The 20,226-nt window shown below is 45.3% G+C and overlaps 1 protein-coding gene across 8 annotated transcripts in view; it reads right to left on the bottom strand.

Moving 5' to 3' along the window:
* The window catches only part of svila (supervillin a), a 96,527-nt gene that overhangs the window by 38,682 nt on the left and 37,619 nt on the right, over nt 1-20,226 (bottom strand). For all 8 annotated transcript variants that reach the window (XM_080793906.1, XM_080793907.1, XM_080793900.1 and 5 more), the window contains 12 exons: nt 19,707-19,770; nt 17,626-17,714; nt 16,223-16,286; nt 15,098-15,243; nt 13,174-13,924; nt 7,656-8,561; nt 6,953-7,123; nt 5,918-5,952; nt 3,877-3,941; nt 3,277-3,413; nt 1,280-1,369; nt 212-545 (listed from right to left, as the gene is read on the bottom strand). In XM_080793906.1, coding sequence (XP_080650032.1) covers nt 212-545; nt 1,280-1,369; nt 3,277-3,413; nt 3,877-3,941; nt 5,918-5,952; nt 6,953-7,123; nt 7,656-8,561; nt 13,174-13,924; nt 15,098-15,243; nt 16,223-16,230 — 2,643 coding nt within the window. In that variant the 5' untranslated portion in view covers nt 16,231-16,286; nt 17,626-17,714; nt 19,707-19,770. The remainder of the gene's footprint in view (nt 1-211; nt 546-1,279; nt 1,370-3,276; nt 3,414-3,876; nt 3,942-5,917; nt 5,953-6,952; nt 7,124-7,655; nt 8,562-13,173; nt 13,925-15,097; nt 15,244-16,222; nt 16,287-17,625; nt 17,715-19,706; nt 19,771-20,226) is intronic.

Here is a 20,226-nt window from a genome sequence, read left to right on the forward strand (position 1 = left end):
TTCACCATAAAGAAATAAAATAATGTAAAGAATAAACAGATCATCGATGTCATAATGAGATATATTGTATTTGTACATGTTTAGCATCAGTGTGACATACCAGTAGTGTGCAGAGTTCCAAGTTAAACAGAAGAAAACAGGAGTTGAAAACAGTTCTTTTTTTTGTCCGTTACTTGTAAGTAACACAATACAAGTATCTAGTTCCTCCTACCTGCTCCATATCGCCCAGTGTGATTGGCTGGGTCTGGTAGCGGGGGTTGGCCCTGCGCTGACGGAGGTCCCCTCTGGTCCGGGTGACTCTGATGGGGGGCTGCGCCAGGCGGTTGAACAGCGCCATCTTCTCTGCCAGGCTGAGGGCGCAGAGATCGGGTTCATGATCCGACACCGGCTGGCTCTGCTCCCGGTTGTTTCTTCTCTTCCCCTCCTCCACCTCCTCCTCCTCTTCCTCTTCCGGGGAGGCTCGCCTGAAGCGCTGGACCTCCTGGACATCTTGGAGCTGCCGGGCCTCCCGGGCTGCAGAGCTCTGCTTGGAGGACGCCTGCAGGCTGGGAGGAGGAATGACACGAGACACGAGACTTCTGGTAAAGAGTAAACACGGACAACACATGAGCGCATGCAGGCCAGCAAGAGCCATGCAGGCATACAGTATATGGGCACTCATTAATTAATGTGTTGCAAATCGGAGAACACGTGATCATCGGGAAGATGCTATTAAACAATACCGATGACATGCGAGGTGAGACATGCCCAATGCAAACAGTGTGGCATAAGTATGTTGCAATAGTAGATGGTCAAACACACGTGCACTGCACAGTCGCACACACAACCCTATGACAAGGCATTCATTATGGAAGATCATTCATAATATACATTATGCTCCACAAACACCATTATTAGAACAAGAACAACATCGCTGACAAAGATCCCCAACAGGATCAGAATGTGTCTTTTGCATTAATGAATGCAACGGTAAAGGGATTCAGTGTCAGTCATGTAGTTTCCTCCAGTCTCACACGAGGGCGCCAAACAGCTGTTTCCAAATCCTCTGAGACCTCATAATACCCAGTACTTTGAGCAGGACAAACAAAGCCTCAGTAATGCCATCAAACACACAAAGGCGTAGATGTGAGAACATATACATTCAGACACAACAACAACAACAACAACAACAACGACGACGACGACACATTCCAGAGTGAATGTCATCATGTTAGTCACCACTAAGGGTCCGTGGTGTGGGAGGTCTGGACCCTTCAAACCCATGCACATGTATGTATACCTGTATGGGGGCAGAGTACTGCTGACTAGCGTTGGACTAGGCACGCGTGCCACGGCAGTGTGCACGGTCACCGTTTGTGACACAGGCTCACTACAGGGAACGTAGTCGGGCACGGAGACAAAGTCACGCACACACAAACGATGACAGAGAGAGGACGACACAGCACAGGCGAGAAAGACATGAAGGATGGAATTAAAAAATATATACCTTCTTGCAATGGCATTCAGTTACTGTATGTACCATGGAGGCACAAGTGGTTTCTATAGCCGGACTTTACTGTACGATGGAGTATGAGCATAAAATATAGCCAATGTACTGCATACGCTCACAACGGTGTGACCGCTGTTAACTCCGGCAGATCTGCTATTTTCGGCATAAACTCTGTTGTACAACAAAGTATGAATCCATCAATTTAATCTGATAATGTAGTATTTTTTATTAAAAACACTAGAGCATTAGGTGAAATTGAACCAATTTGTTTCACACTTCATGGTTGAAGGACCCATTCATAAAAAATAAAATCACCCAGTGTAGTTCAGGGATTAAACAAACACCTGAAACCATTCAGATGTTCACTTTTACGGTTTGCAAAAAGTACAGAGGTAGTGTACAACAATCATACAATAATGATAAAAGGATAACATAAAGCCCTGAGGGCTTGTTTCCATTGTGGGTCCTATGAGTCTGTTGCAGCAGGCTACGACGACAAAAAGATTTAAAAACAGTTGGACAATAGATCCAAAATAATGTTAATTTCATTCAGATCCAGAACTGGAGAAAAAAAAAGCGATGGGATTAGATTTCAGGCAGACAAAGTGTGGAAACCGAAGACAGAGCTTTGAGCTTGATGACAGACATTTTAAATATTTACAGGACTTGAGGTGTGCTCAACATAACCTTCCAACCGCAATAGTGACTCACAGTTGATGAGGCCGTTCATAAATATTTATCGTGTGTGGTCAACTCTTTTTAACCCATTCTGACCGGGAACCCGTTTTGGTGTTTAGCATCATGTCATGCTTTAGCTATTGAAAAATAGCAGATCTACAAGCTCATAGCGCGCCACCGAGTGGCGCGCTACGAGCTTGTAGGTCTGCTATTTTTGAAAAATCGAAGAGCGACTGACATTTTTAGAATCTGATCTCAGGTCAGAATGGGTTCATCAGACCAGTGTGTGTCCAGTGGAAACCTCGTATGAATCTGATCTCAGGTCAGAATGGGTTAAAGACAAAAGAGAGAGTCTCACTCACGTGACACAGATGCCGTGCTATTAGATTCAAACCCGGGTTTGAATTACGATATAATATGTGGTCACATAATGACCATTCACGAACGGTGGAACAGGAGCGCACAGCTGTAGTGAGGAGGTGCTGACCACAGGAGATGTACAACAGCTCACAGCCATGCAATAACCTTTTTTTTATATTATATATATTATATATATTTTATATTTTTTATATTAATTTGACCAACGTTTCAACACAATATAAAACAGGTGTATAGTGTAGAAACGTTGGTTAAAAAAAAATACGTTACAACGATAATATGACTATTGACATCAATTCACACTTTACAATTTAGTGCATTAGGTATTTAGCAGACACTCTTATCCAGAGTGACTTACAATAAGCAAGTTAAACACATCAAATGCACAGTGTTGTGCCTAGAATCTGTCTAAACTAACTTTCAAAATAATACTCTGTACATTGAAACTATGTAGGGATACCAGGTAAACAATGAACCTAGCATCTGTCTAAATAGCATTTTAAGTTAACCCTTGCTGAGGTCTGCATGGTCGTCAAGACTAGGTCAAGTGCTAAGGGCTAAGGTGGAGAGTCTGAAGAGGTGAGTCTGAAGAAAAGAGACGAGACTTCAGATCACGGCAGAACATTGGGAGTGAATCTGCCGTTAGAATGAGTGTGATTGTGTGAAGGTGTGAAGGTGTGAAGGTGTGAAGGTGTGGCGAGACGAGAGAAGAGAACGTTGCGGAGGCTTACGTGGCAGCAATGACCACCTCCTCGGTGGTGACGGGCTGGGTTTTGGAACGATCCAGGCCCCGTCTCAATCTCCTCTCCACCGCCACGTTCTTGGACCGCGGCTGCGGGACTCCGCCATCTAAGCTCTTCTCCAACTCCTGGAGTGGGGGCGGTGGTGGATATGGAAAATCATCAAGAACGTCAAATCAATTTGCTGGCGTGGCCAGATTGTGAAATCCATGATCTCGACCGCAGTCGAAAAATGATGATGATGATTTGTTCATAATATAAAGTAATGTGGAGTATTAGGCCTACATATTATTTAGAGTAGACCCTTGTTGCTGTGGAACACGCCTGTATATTAATCAGATCGTTTTCTCTCATGAAAGTTTGTAGACGATCGGTCAATAGGGAAATCATACTTTGATGTGTCTTGAAGTGGAAAATTGCTGTGGGCTTACACTAACACCGTCTAGCATGAAGCATAGAGTCAAAGTGGAGGAACGTGTTTTTTACAGTGATCATGCACACGTGACTATGTGCGTGTTTGTGGGAGAGAGAGAGAGAGAGAGAGAGAAACTGAATGAAAGTTCAAAGGTTAGACCTGGTGTTGAATCTTACCCTGAAGAGCGACCGCTTGGCTGCCACACTTAGCTTGGCTCGTTCATCCAACTTCTCCTCATCAGCTACGGAGAGAATAGATACCACACAGTTAAGGACTTGGAGACACCAGAACATATACATGAAGCGAGGGTTCCCAACCTGGGATCCGGGAGACCCTCGGGGGTTGCCAAAGACCACAGGGGGAGGCACGAGGCCTTGTCAGTTGTCAACACAACATATTGAAAGAATCTTTCGAATATTCAAAAAGACTAAACATAAATAGATCCATTACACTTGCCGAGCTTGTAGATTCATTATTTTCACAATTCATCGTAGAAAGAAATATATAGTGTGTGAGCACACTTGTGGGGGTATCTCAACTTTTGTCAGATGTAAGAAGGGACGCTCCAAGCTAAAAAGGTTGGGACCCACTGCCCTAAAGCCCAGATGAATCCATAAGGACACTCTTTGACTTATGGGAGAAAAACACACAAAACCGTAAACAACCATATTTCTACATAAGACTATGCAATTTCCGTTGCAGAAATGTGGTTACAGTAGGTCTTGCAGTGACCATCATCTAATTTATGTTCATCATCCCCCCTAGCAGTGACACCTGGAAATATAGCCTCAAGCTAAACCACATTTCAACACTTGTGGTTGGAGTCACTGGGACCCCTGTGGACACAGACAGGTGACACACACAGACAGGTGACACACACAGACAGGTCACACACACAGACAGGTGACACACACAGACAGGTGACACACACAGACAGGTCACACACACAGACAGCGATGCTGCTGAGATGAGCTGATTCAATACAGTCTCATAATATCTCTTCTCTTTTGCATTGCATGCCCTATTTTTTACTGAAAATGCTAACATTTGGAAAAACGCCCACAATAAGGTGTTAAGTGTACAAGTACGTAAGAGTATAAAAAAACCTTTTTGTTTTGAGATGTGGTTAGGTATACGGCGCACATGGTTTCCAGTCGACAGCGACGATAGAGCATCCGGGGTCAGTGTGTGTTTATGAGAAGCAGATGAGACCGGGTCTGCGTTCAGCAGATCTGCCGTGCTGTTATGCTACTGTGAGCACCAGTAATGAGTCCATAAAACCTCTCTTCAAAATGTTGCGCTTTCCCATAAATTAACCACTTGAACCCCAGACCATCCATATTCTAGATTCAAAAATAGAAAAGGTACATACAAGCTCATGAGTCATGACAGCATTGTTAGCTTGTGGCTCACAACTCTATGTTTGGCAAAGAGATTTGGTATAGCTAAAGCTAGATAAAGCAGTCCAAGTACAGACTACAGAGCCAACTGAGGTTCAGTTTACCAAGTCTACTCTAGAGGGTTTAAGTGTAAAAGAGTTGAGTCTTGCCGTCTCCACCCTCATTGCGTCAAAGTTCTTGGAACTTTAATGTGAAACGACTGGAAAAAGAATAAATGTTAATTTACTTTTAGCTCAACTCCAATTTCGCTGAATCTCGATGAAATCATGCTGTTTTCATTGGCAAATATGACACAAAAAGCCAAACTCAAATTGACAGTCAAAATATTTTTTTGTTTAAGCAAGATTTTGATTGTTCCTAATGCCCAAAGCGCACCAAATGCAACTCCTTGCAACAAAACCGTTTTAACGACATGTCACATCAATGAAACTCCTTGCAACATTGGTGCGGTTTGGACCTAACATCCAATGTGTTAGGCCCATCCAAAAGTCTGGATGTTTCAGCCCTTTTCACTATTTTTGATAATGGGATCGATAATGGGATTGATGGATAGTCAATTATTATATTAAATGATTGATTATGTCCTCCCTTTTACTCCACTACAACACATTTCTATGCCAGAAATCGCCTTCAATAGCCGATCTAGCCGTGCCCATCTACAAGCTTGTACAGTGGCTATTTTCACAGAATGTTTGCCTCCAGAGGTGAATTACAATTATTGTGTATTATCAGTCTATTAAGTCTATACTCTATACTGTAGCTAGCTGTATTTATAAATAGAATTTCTATAAATTATTTGTTTCTTTGTCCTGCTTACCTTCAGTGTTGGCAAGGTCAGAGCTGGCACAGGACCTTCAAGATTAGGAGGAGACGGAGAACAAAAGACAATCAATTAACAAAGTGTTAACACACTAATAACATCCATGCAAACGTTACCTTATCTAGTGTATGGAGATGCCCAGCAGTTAAAGACAGTACAAAGGGCTAGTAGGTACTAGAGCCAGAGGTGATATTGAGCGTGAAATCAGTTCTCTCATAAGCAGAAAATGTGTATGTTGCTGATGTGACAGAGTCTTGTTAGATGGGGAAGTTACAAGCAGGAGATCTAGCGCAACGGCCTAATCTGGAGATTTAGACCGCATTACCGAAGAAGACCTCAGATTCTGTACACACCAACAACAGCTGATTCATTCATTCATTCAAACCCCACTGTGGTCAAGTGTGATGTGGTCAATGGCCACTGCTCAGGCCCAAATACAGAGACCTTTGGGCTTTAAGTTGCCTTCCCTGTTAGTTAGACCAAAGGATAAATTGAAGCAAAAAAAAAACAACTAAACTAAACCGCAGAGAAAGAGTTTGTGTCTGTAGTAATCTTTACTAGCTTGATGGTCAGACTCTGAGCCTCCAGCTCTTGTGTGCTCAGTCGAGTGGGCTGGAAACCAGGCTAACTCTTTACAGTACATTACATAAGAGTGTGTGACTAACTTTCTCACTGTAAGGGAGACGGAGAGAGTGAGAGATTGTTGAGTGAGTGAGTGAGTGAGTGAGTGAGTGAGTGAGTGTGTGTGTGTGTGTGTGTGTGTGTGTGTGTGTGTGTGTGCATGTGCGTGTGAGTGTGCGTGTGCGTGGCAATGCACACACTGCTGGATTGTATCCGATAATACTATGGTCTACCTCAGATTGCAGAAAGAAATGTGGAATAGCATGACGCTGATTAGCTTATTGATTAGAGCAGTTCATCATAAACCTCAACAGGATTTTCACTGACATGCATGGAGGTGATTACATTAACATAAGTGTTTCTCGTCCTCCGTTACAAAAAACACAGCCATGCATGTTCAGCAAAAAATACCTATCGGTCTCCTGGCGCTCAGCAGAGGTGATGGGCTGCGTCCTAAACCTCTCTGAGGTCTTTCTACTCTCCCCGGGAGAGATATACTGCCGGGTCCTGCGACCCCTCTCCCTCTCCCCTCTCCAGGGGGCCTCTGAGGGGCCCGCTGGCTCCCTGTCCACCTCAACATCCCTTTGGGGATCACCACCCAGGAGAGAGAGACCAAGGTGAACGGACAAGACAAGCCAAGGGGAAAGAGAAAAGACACGACAGTATGGTGAAATGGAGAGAACATACGTAGATCTTTAAAAAATAGAGGCATGGTTAGATTATTTTATTTATTAATATTGAACATTCCCAGATCCACTGCAACCACACCCCTGGTTTTTAAAATCGGTAAGCAGCCGGGGTCATGCTGATTGTTGGCCGTTAGAGAGCGGATTATTATAGTAGTTATAATGCCACAAATACACATGGGCACACACACACAGACAAACGTTTTGTTAACCATGAGACAAAGACCACAACCAACCACTGGAACGTGCTGTCTTAAGTGATGAACAGATTAGAGATCGTGCAGCAGAATCATTAAGTTCATGTTAAGCGCAGAGGATTTAGTCAATCATCGTTAGTCATTCATTAGCCAGGCCATGGTAGGCGACAAGCAGCGATGCGTGCTCTGTAGAAGCCAACCAGCAGGACATTGTTACTGTGTACCACCTACAGCTCAGGCTTGCGGGCGGCCGGTGGGGTGGTGGCGCTCTCGATGTAGGAATGCCTGAGCCGGGCCACGGAGATCCTGGCATCTAGGTGACTCTCCCCGTTACTGAAGCCATCATCACTGGCCTCTTTGTGGCCTGGGTCCTGGTGCTGAGCGGGTCTCTGTCTGGGCCTCCGTAGAACCACCACGTCCGTTGTGGACCCACTGGGCACCTTGTCGGAGACGGCAGAGAGCTCGTGAGTCTCTCTGGGCTGGACGTGGGTGGCGGCGAGGCCTCGCTGGACGTAGATGGCGTTCTCCCTCTCTCTGGCCCGGCTCTCGGCCGTCTGTAGGCGGGAGGTGTGTTCTACGGTTCTGGGTGAAGAATCGGCTTCATCCTCCCACCTGGTTCTGGATCTGCTTCCTCTCGTGAAGTCGTCCATCTCTGCTTCGGTCTCCCTGCCCTGGCCGAGGCTTCGGGCCCTCATGGGCGCTCCGTTGTCATCATCCCCCTTGCCTCTACGTGGGTCCTCTGTGCTTCTCTCTCTGCGGCGGATCTCTGAGGGCAGCACTGCTTTCCTGCTCTTTAGAAGGCCTGCTGTCTTTACCTCGTCTTCTTCACCTTCTTCCTGGGTCTGGGTCTGGGGCTGCTGCTGCTGCTGCAGGGCCTTGGGGCCGCAGCCAGTGGCCATGGACAGATAGCCAGGGTGGCCTCCTCCCTCCTGCACATCAGACTGCCCGGACAAGTGAGGCTGGGTGTGGGAGTAAGCCGACCGAGGGCTCGGCGGGTCCGGGTGGTAGCGTGTGGTAGATGTCTGGGGGTGGGACTGGTGGTGTTGTCTGCGGTACACGGGGGGTTCCATGGCAGGTTCAAACTCAGGGCTCCTCTGGTAGCCATCCTCCCTGGCAAGTCTCTCCCTAACTCGGATTCTTCAGGGAAAGAAAGAAATGGTTACCAAAATAAACATACCCCCACACACACACTAAGAGACCCACACACACACACACTAAGAGACCCACCCACACACACACACACACACACACACGCACACACCACACACCCCCACACACACCCGATAAGTTCCTACAGTAGCTGTAGTATCATTTGCTGGCAAACTTCCACATCTCTTTCATTTGTAGAGCCGTTACGTAAGGCTATTCTTCTCTCGCTGGCCCATTGGAGACAAGCCAAGCTGACTGCAGCACAACACACACACAATCTTTTTTAAGGATCTAAAGAGATGACTACGGGATTTATTCCAGCGCCCTTCCTTCCACACCCATTTTTAAACCATCTACCCTTCCTACTTCTGGGCAAGAGAGGGACCGAGAGAGACAGAGAACTGTTAGTGTAAGCACAGTAACCAGATACAAAATGTGAATAGCCTGGGGGGAAAATAATATACGAGTAGCACTGTGCAACATTACCACCCGTCTCCTGTGGGAGTGCTTTTGTTTAATATCACTTAAACATAGTCAGCGTACAGAAAGAGAAGACAAATTAAGATCAGTGTTAAATGGCAACACAGCAACGGGGGGGGGGGGGGAACTTGCTCCATGGGAACCAGTGCTTAGGGTGATTGATATGATGATGATGATGATGTCATCAGATGAGATGTCAGGTGAACACAGGTGAGTCTTGATATGCCAAACTAAAGCAGAGCTTCTTAAACTAGGACATGGTTTTCCTCAATGAACAGAGCCTATCCATTAGCACTGACAAACGACCCTTTATATAGCAGCGTCTTGTATTTTACTGTTACTTTCAGGGAATTTATGCTTTTATTAGACTGTCCAGTAGAGAGAGAGACGGGAGATTCAGAGCGAGGAGCATGTCCAAGGTTCAAGGTTATTTATTATTTGTCTCCCGAGGAAGAAATCTGTCTTAAGGGCCTGCATGCAGTCGTAGGCCTGGGGTTTGAGTCAAAGACTGAAACCCATTACGTAATCAATAGGACGCCAGCATTAGGGATGTAATACTGTGGCTGTAGTGCAGCTACATATAGTATGCGTACTGAAGACGTGACCTACAGTAGGTGTGTGCATTGGCACTGCCCTTACCATTCAATTCAATACCATTCACCAGCTAATCACAATTTTATATTACTGAACAACATGGCACATTTATCATAGAAGCAGTCAGAAATACTGAACAACATATATTTAGAATTATATAATATTATATACATAATTATAATCATAATATATATAATTACATTTAAGCTTTGATTATCGATTATGTCACGTTGCTGCATCGATGCAGAATCGTGCACGTCCAAATCACGATGCATTGCTGAATTGATTATTTTTGACACCACTAACGTCCGTGACCCACAGTTTGAGAAACACTGTACTAAGAGGCCGAGCCACCAGTTTGCCCCGTATACTGTAGCACCTTTAACAATAAATACACAAAGCCTGCATTTAAAAGCTTTACAATCATAGAAAATAATACGTTTCTTTTTTAAGGTTACTTTTTAAACAGTAAGGGCCGATTCATACTCCTATTTTACCGCTGTAGTGCCGAAATGATTCTGGCTCGTCAGAGCACCGAAGAGACGACTTTAGGACGGTACCCGCCCCCCCCCCCCCCCCGAACCTCAAATGACATCACAATGTAGGCTCTACAGAGCCGAACACACTTTTATTCGGCTCTAAAATAGGAGTATGAATCGCGCCTTAAATGAACTCGGCTTCACATAAGCCAGTCTCAGGCACCATCCCATACGTTTAAGAACCTCTGCTCAGAAGGGTCCATGATGTGTTACGGGGGGGTTCCAGTTGGATCATGGTGGAGAATGGTGGGTGATGTAGAGAGGGACACACACACACAACCACACACCGCTGTACCTGGATGGATCATGGTGGAGAATGGTGGGTGATGTAGAGAGGGACACACACACACAACCACACACCGCTGTACCTGGATGGATCATGGTGGAGAATGGTGGGTGATGTAGAGAGGGACACACACACACAACCACACACCGCTGTACCTGGATGGATCATGGTGGAGAATGGTGGGTGATGTAGAGAGGGACACACACACACAACCACACACCGCTGTACCTGGATGGATGAATGGTGGGTGATGTAGAGAGGGACACACACACACAACCACACACCGCTGTACCTGGATGGATCATGGTGGAGAATGGTGGGTGATGTAGAGAGGGACACACACACACAACCACACACCGCTGTACCTGGATGGATGAATGGTGGGTGATGTAGAGAGGGACACACACACACAACCACACACCGCTGTACCTGGATGGATGAATGGTGGGTGATGTAGAGAGGGACACACACACACAACCACACACCGCTGTACCTGGATGGCCAGTTGATAAGCGACTGGGTGTCGCCTTCAGCATCAGTCTGGAGAAACCAATCACTGCTCAGTTTCACTCCAGCACTGCACCAATGAAAACGTTGCAGGAGACAGCATAGGAGTTATTGTGTGTGGGTGGCTAACGTCAACGGACACTTGCCTTCTTGTGGAGTACAAGCAGCCAAGGACATACTTGTGAGTTCACATTGAGCTTGACCGGTATGATAATGGGCTTAGCGAATGGTTGACTACTCCCAAAATGGACGTTGAACTCTCCGACGGGCCATTTTTGTCGTTATTGCGGTACAGTACGTGGAGAGATGTCAAACGCAATGAAACAAGAGCAATAAATCTCCCATGGAATGTTCCATGGGAAGAAGAAATGGTGATGGTTACGAAAACAATGATCCCTGCTGCTATCGCTCGGTACGAGAATGCACAAGACCACCGTTCTGTACCTGCAGATAGCAGAATTATGGAGAGATGGGCACTGGTGGTGAGTCACGACAGGCAACTATACGCATCCGTGCAACAGCGGGGCACCATGAAGACAATGCTGTCTGTAGGCAAGGCCTTATCAGTCAGAGCAGACGCTCACTAGAAAGACCTCTGCCTCCAGCAGAGCCAGGAGGCAGGTGAGTCACGCTCGTCCTCAGACATTCAACAAAGAACACAGCTGTATTCTCCTCTCAGACCCAGAGTGATCTAAACACGGAACATGTCCCACACAAAGGGAGCATGTGTCAGAGCGAGAGGCATTCATCTCTTCCAGCGGAGACGGAGAGAGAGAGAAGGAAAAAGGACACAGGGTGGGTAGGTGAGATATGGAGGGAGGAAGAGGAGGATGAATGGTGAAGAGAGATGGACATACAGATGGAGGTAGAGAGAGGAGGCCTAGCTGGTTTTGATCAGGTCCAGCTGTGGTTTGTGGTCACAGTTTGAACCGCGGAGTCACACTGAGATGGCCTGCTGTAATAAAACACCCTCCCTCCAACACGCATGCATACCAAGACAAGTTATGAAACCTGAGAGACAGAGAGAGAGAGAGAGAGAGAGGGGGGGGGGGGGTGGGGGGGGGTCGGGAACAATAACCACATTACTGTGGTTATGTGATGCATAGTGTGGATTGAGCTCATTACGTAATCTTAATTATTTTATGTTACAGGAGTGCATATCATGTGCAATATGAAATGTAAGCTTACCATAAAACACAAAAATCATTGTTTATTTATCATCACTGAATTACCTAGACCCTATGTTCATGGGCTTGTCACTCCACATCAGAGTAGAGTGATGATGATTGTACATATACTTTACCCAGTTTACAGTTTTCGTTTCTAAGCCAAAATGTTAAGTCGCCTATTCTGGTAAATTATTTGAGTCAGGCGATGTGGGGACGTTGCCAAATTTGAATGAGGCATTATGCTGCATCTGTAGCCGGGAAAGCAGGGGCAATGGATATAGACAGAAGGACTGGTCGCCTGGTGGGTGATGGAGTCAGTCAAGTATGTCCAACTGATCTGTGTCAACATTTAGCACCAGCAGGGTGTGGAACTGTAGCCTGCATGGTCTCAGCTGGGTTGGGTTGGGTTGGGTATGGGTGGGATGGCCATACCCAAGTGAGAACATAACTTAAGTTCTATGAGTTACAGTAAACTATTGTCTTAGCTTGTCTTCTTGGCTGTACAAAATGTTGTGAGAAATGTGAGATATATAAAACGTTTACGTAATTCACAATTAAAATGACTCAACTCTCGAAAGGTCCGGTGTGTTCAGGGCATGACAAAACATGCCATTTTGAGTTAGATGAGATTGCAGCATGCATCCTGCTCTGAAAGATCATCCTAGTTACCTAGTACATGATGATCAGGTTGTTTGTCCTGGTGTAAATCTACAACATCAATTAAATACGGAGGAGAGAGATGGTCAGAGAGAGAAATAGGAATCATGGCAGGAAAGAATGTAAGCATAACTGATAACAGTTTGGTTCAGAGAATGACCAGAGTTGGACGACGGAGAACAGGAAATTTGATTTCCATGGAAGAACTACCTTTTTTCTTTTTTAAGAGTCTCTCATGAAATCAGATATACTATGTGTGCGAGGAGGTTCTGAGGGAAGAGATAAACAATCTCTTCTCGAGCGATAAAGAAAAGGACAGAAAGAAAGAATAGCACAGATATAAATCAGTGCTGTCCTCGAGCACTCACCCTTGTCTGCTGAGGATGTTGTGGGCCTGCTGTTCAATGAACAGGTCGCCGGGAGAGACTCCGTGTTTGGGCGAGGGGACGGACGGCTGCCTACTCAGCTTGGGTGAGCTGGACGGCAGGTCCTTGGAGGGCACCCTGGCAGACGACGACAACGACGGCACCACGTCCATGTAGGACGGTGGGTCAGACGGGAGCGCCTTCTCCTGTTGCTGCGCCCGGCGCTGGTTCTCCAGGTTCATCAGCCGCTCCTGCTCGGTGACAGAGTCCACCCTGGACCGGGACGTCTCGTGCCCCGGGTCAGGGAGGCTGTATTGAGGTGCTGTGCGGCCGGGCCGGGGGCTAGGGACGGGTGCGGTGGTGGTGGTGGTGGTGCAGGAGGTCAGGGTGATGTCTCTCCCCTCCTCTCCCATCGGCTCGGCCCTGCCGTGCCTCTCCGAGGCGTCGGCCGCCTTATTGCGACTGCGAGTATGGCTCGAGATATAGTCCCTGTCGGCCTCGTGGTCCAGGGAGATGCCGTAGCGGTCGGCTAGCTGCCGGCGCCGCTCCGCCTTGTAGCGGGCGATACGGGCGGCCTTTGACTCCGGTTCTGGCGCATCGGGGGCGGGTGCCGGGGCTGAGCTGTAGACGGGCTCGGTGTGCACGGAGAACTGAGGTTCGGGTCGGTAGTGGGCCCGACCCGACTGACGCTCTGTCGTGTTCAGATGCATCTCTGGGATCTCCATGTCCTCTGTGCCGTAATGTTGAAGGGTAACTAAAGGACAAAGAGAAAGACACACACAGAGGGGGGGGGGGAGAGATTAGAGAAATTACATTTTATGAGATTTATTTAAAACAATGGTCGTCGTGACTCGTGAGCCAGATTTGAAGCCACAACATTGTGGTTATAAAAATATTACAAACTTAAAGATGGAGTGCCAGGATTTTTGTATTTTTCATGTGTTTATGAGGTGACAGTACTTAACACTTATAGCGCCTTATTGCCGTAGATCTAGGTCAATTAAAGCCTATTATTTAATGCTATGCTTAACGCCATTGCCATAGATCAATGGCAATTGCGCTTTTATAGCACTTTCGATCGATCAAGCCATGATGCTACTTACGTATAGGGGTGCACCAGGTGGATCAAACCAGGCATACTTAATGAACTGGTGGGCGTGTCCACATAAAAACGTCATTTTAACAAATACTGATTTTTAGAAAGAATTCTTCCTCCTTATATAATAAGAATACCTGATGAACATGTTTTAGGTTGGAAAAAATCCTGGCACAAATAAAACAATTAACGTTATTAAAGCAAAAAAGTAAATAAAAGAAATAAAAGAAAACAGGGTCCATGTGTTTGTTGCATATACTGTATAAGTTATAACTGAGTAACTACCAACCATACAACTATGTGTCATTGAATCCTAAACATTTCCGATAATCTACCTGTAACTCTGTATGGTAATACTGACTAACGACTTGTTCCCACTAAGTTCTGTGGTATGTTCCTATTCAGTTTATTGTACAGTAGGCAATATTCCCTCTAGTGTATTTCATGCAATCAAATTTAAATCAAAGCAATCATTTTTCATTAATGTACGTATAGTGCAACAGCGTACCCTGAAAAGTGCTATATAAATTAATCCAGTTTTTATTAAACATAGTCAAGAAACTGAACTGAATGAAATAGCATGTGTCAGCACCGTTTGCTGGCACACATTGCATACGGAAATCCTCAAAATGTACTTTTTAATTCCTATGGGATCCTCTGTGATCTCCAATGTGTTATTTTTTAATGGACTAAACAGAATAACGGATATCACACAGAGCTTAGTGGAAACGAGGCATAAAAGAAGTCCAGTGAGTGCACTGGTATTCTCACCACCTCCACAGGGCTCAGAGGCGCAGGTATATAAAACATTGAGTGCTCTGGTATTCTCACCTCCGCCACAGGGCTCACAAGGGTCGGAGGCGCGGGTATATCGGGGTGTGTCTTCTTCCAGCAGCCGGTTGGCCACCAGGCTGGGCAACACAGACGGGTGTACCTCGCATTCTATCCCCTCCAACCGCCGGGCAATACGCTCCTTTCTGCACCAGGACAGACGAATAAAACAAACAAACAATTAATCTCCGTCCATGTCATCAACGTGGTAATGAGCAGAAACATCTGCGCCTCCTTTAGAGGCTGTGTTGTTAAGTGCAACAGTACGTTTTGGCATGCCCCAAAGAGCAGTGATGTAACTAGGTTTTCATTGTGTAATGAGTCCCGGGATACAGGGTCTTTTAGATGAGTCGCAGGGACATTTTATGAGTTCCACTTCAACGACGTTAAGTCATATTTCGCAATTTTTTACAAATTGCAGCATTTAACTCCCATTTCATTTTATATGGTTATTGATTGATTGATTGTTTATTTATTTCCGTGTCCTGCACACAATGTGCCCAACCCTCATGGGTTTATAAGACACCATTTCACAATTGCATTTACAGCATGTTTACATTACATAATTCACACATTTACAGCATGTTTACATTACATAATTCATTATATTACAACTCAGATTTATACACAGTACTCTGTCTTCTTTCCCAAACTTGACAGATAATGTGGTTATATTCATGTAGAAAACAGAAGAAGAAATGATTATTATAACTAAAGAATAAAAAAACAGTACAGTAGCACAGTAGTGCATTCCGTGAATGCAGAGGTCATTGTTTTATTGCATTCCCTTAAATATATGCACCCTATTTTAATCTCTGAAAGAGATTTTAAGTAAATCCCCCAGATTTAGAACGACTGACATACCGTAGAAACATACATAGCTTTTTCAGAAAACTGTCAGGATGTAGAAGACATTTTTAGAATCTGATCTCAGGTCAGAATGGGTTAATCATCAATCACGTCCACCTTCGAATGCTACTTAATGGAATTCCAAATAACAGGAAAATGCAGAGATTTCTGTCAAAACATTTGCCTACTGTTGTGCATAGTTGTGATGCAGACAGATCACACTGACAGCCATGCGTAAAACCCTGCATTGTACGACATTTATCCTCATCCTCTTACCTGTTCATCTCCCAATCGCTTGAGCTTGTAGTTATGCCTTCAAACCGCTTCCGTAATTCTGAGACTGGAAAAGAATCAAAAATAAATAAACATGTGCTGCTATAACAACCAGAAAGATAAATAGTATTTGTTGTATCCCGAGTCAAAATGTAGTACATTATACTATTGTATCCCGAATAAGCCAAGTACTACTGTACATCTTGCATTTTCTGTCCCAATATCTAAAGTAATCTAATCCAGTGGTTCCCAAAGTGGGGTCCGGGGACCCCCAGGGGTACTTGAGGGAGTTCCAGGGGGGACCCATGTTAAATGATGATTTGGAACCAAATGTAAACCCTTATGTAACTCTGAGAGCGTACAAATGGAACCAAATGTACACTCTCATAGTTAAATTAGCATTGATTTTACAAAATAAATTGTGGGTCCCAGAGATATGACAGAGAAATGTCATTAAATGGGGGTCCGTAGACTAATGCAGGTCATACTGAGGGGTCCTTGAAATTAAACGAGTTGAGCCATAAAAGCTAGAGCCATAAAAATCTTCTCTTTTGGGGGTCCCTGGCATATCTTTTCAAATGGGGGTCTGCAGGCTGATTAGTGTCAATGTGGGGGTCCTTGGCATGAAAAAGTTTGGGAACCACTGATTCTAATCTACTGTACTCTGAACTACACTGAGCTGTATAATTGTTTTACAGAGAAGTCACGAGTCTCCAGATCTGCCCATGCTGTGTCCACAGTATTTGTGTTCAGTAATGAGTAGAATTTGTCATGGGTGCTGCATAGCAACCCACATACTCAGCTCCTCAGCCCACAAATGCACGTTCCTTACAAATGGGGCACCATTAAAAAATCAGGACATCTCTCTCTCACACACACACACACACACACACACACACACACACACACACACACACACACACACACACACACACACACACACACACACACACACACACACACACACACACACACACACACACACACACACACACACACACACACACACACACACACACACACACACACACACACACACACACACACACACACACACACACACACACACACACACACACACACACACACACACACACACACACACACACACACACACACACACACACACACACACACACACACACACACACACACACACACACACACACACACACACACACACACACACACACACACACACACACACACACACACACACACACACACACACACACACACACACACACACACACACACACACACACACACACACACACACACACACACACACACACACACACACACACACACACACACACACACACACACACACACACACACACACACACACACACACACAGCATGGGTCATGTGTGAGCAAGCAGAACCAAAAAGCCCTTACTCACCTTTGGGGAGGTTGGTCAGGACACTGACATCTATATCCTTGGTGTTTTTGGCTGGATCGTCTTTCTCTTCAAATGAGAACTCTTTAAAGCTGAGGCAGGAAGAGGTGAAAATAAATTAGCTCTTACTGAAACAGTGCTGAGCTTCTGGGAAGCAGGATTCACTTATAGAATGAAAATATAAGCAATTATTGGTAAGGGCTCATTGACTTTTGACTCTTGTTTTAATTCCTGCAATCTGAAGAATTGTCATTAAGTCATTAAAGTCATTTAAAAAAAAACATTTGAGAGAAATAAATGTTTCTGGAAGCAGCTTCAGCTTGATGGATGTTCAAGAATCCACTAAATGGACCAGTTAGTTTTGGAGAAAGCCGTTAAAACAAGATATTACTCACTCAAATAAGCACACAGTGTTCACTTTTAGAAACCAATTGAAAGTATTACTCTATACTGCATTGAGGTTTTTGCAGGACACACACACACACACACACACACACACACACACACACACACACACACACACACACACACACACACACACACACACACACACACACACACACACACACACACACACACACACACACACACACACACACACACACACACACACACACACACCTTTGTTATTAACATTCTGACGCTGCTCCAGATTGGAATACAAAACCACAACCAGAGTTATTATGATACATTTATAAAACTCAATGAAACGATCAATTAAAGTAATGGTTATCGTGGTGGTGGCGAGGGTGCAGGGCATTACTTTGTGGTCTTAAAATCTGGCACGTGTAAACCCTATCTGATGATCTTAATATCATAACAGCGTCTACTTTAGCTGATAAACGTCTTACAGTCAGAGTCGTCCAACATCTAAAGCACAGCGTTTTGAGAGATGAGATGAGATGAGATATACTTTATTAATCCCCGAAGGGAAATTGAAGCGCTACAACAGCATAGAGTGACACATAAATCAAGCTGGACAAACAAAGAACAGTAATCACAAATAAACACAAGTGGACATAAACACACTAGACCAGGACCACACGCAAACTTTGGGGAGGCAGTTCTTATGCATTTTCATTATAGAGTCTGATGGCAGTTGGCATGAAAGAGTACTCTATACCGCTCCGTATGCATCCTCGGGGGGAAGGTGAGGGTTAGGGTGAGGCGCTCACCCTATTCTGCAGCATAACATGGAAGGGGTGGGAGCGTTTAGTTCCACCTCGGCTCACAACACCACCAACGCCAGGGTCGTTCAGTGTCGGGGTGTCAGTGCAGTTCTTGCTGCCGTGGGAGGAAAACCTTATATATAGCCGGGCTATAAGTATAGGTGGCGGGGTGGAGTATTTGACACCGAGCCAACAACGTGACGCTGCTGAACAATCCCACTAATGCTGCAGTATAGGTATAGCAAGCAAAGCAAGCAGCACCGTCCGTACGTGACCTTATCTCTCACTTTCTCACTAGGCTTGGACGGACGCCGGCCCTGTGTCTGATCATGATCCACTGTGGCTTTGTCGTCTGAAACCCTGGCTATGGCTGGATGAGCTCGCCCACACGCTGCACTCACAGCCATGCAAATACACTATGGGGAGGCGATTGAGGAGCTATTTATGGATGAGCAGAGAGACTGCAGTGTGTGTGTGTGTGTGTGTGTGTGTGTGTGTGCTGTATTAGTGCACGAAGTTAGGGTAAAGAAAACTAGGATCATGCCGTCGCTGTCGGGTGGAAACCTCATACTCTAGTTACTAGACTTATCGTTGCTCTCAGGCAGAAAACGTTGTATTTCCGTATGTCTTGTCTAGTGGCATTTAAGACCAATTCAGCCCTTTTGCGATCAAAAGCTGCTATGGCCAGATGGGGCTACAAAACCGGCCCGACCATCTGTGAATGTGGAGAAGAGGACCATATGATGCAGCACTGCCTCGTCTGCCCTCTACTACCCAAACCCTGCAGCTTAAAAGATCTCACAGAGTTCAACAATAATGCAAAAGACTGTGTAAAGAAGTGGGAAACTGTCATCTAACCACATGCTTCAAAGACACGAAAAGAAGAAGAAGAAGCCCTTTTTCTAAATGTCTTACCTTAGAGCTCTTTTCTGTAGTAGTCTGGGGTTGCTGAGTTTAATGGGGGTCTCACTCCCGAGTCCTGTGGAGAGAACAGAAGAGGTCAGCGTTCGTTTACAGGAGAGGTCACGGACGTCATGTAAAAAGGGTACAAGTAGAGGAGACAGGCAATCTCACGCACGCTGCTGCGAGTTCATTTAGTTTTTAAATGAACAAATTAAAAACCAAAGCGATGAGAGCACATTAAGAGGTCAAACAGACACTTTCTCCAGAGAAATTGGCACAAACTCACATTAATCAAGTAGATTTTGTCAAGAGAAATATATTTAAAAAAAGAAAGGCGGCTACACTGCCTGAATGAATCAGGAGGTGCAAAAATAAGTGACCGGCAAAATTGTTGTAACGAGAGCAACGTCTCAGCATGTTTGTAACTTTGTTTACATACAGACACCAGGTGAAAGTTCACAAGCAGCCTGTGCTGACTCACAGGAGCAGCCCGCATGCACGTGTGTGTGTGTGTGTGTGTGTGTGTGTGTGT

Source organism: Protomyctophum bolini (assembly GCF_963924005.1).
Source record: "Protomyctophum bolini genome assembly, chromosome: 21".
NCBI lineage: Eukaryota > Metazoa > Chordata > Actinopteri > Myctophiformes > Myctophidae > Protomyctophum > Protomyctophum bolini.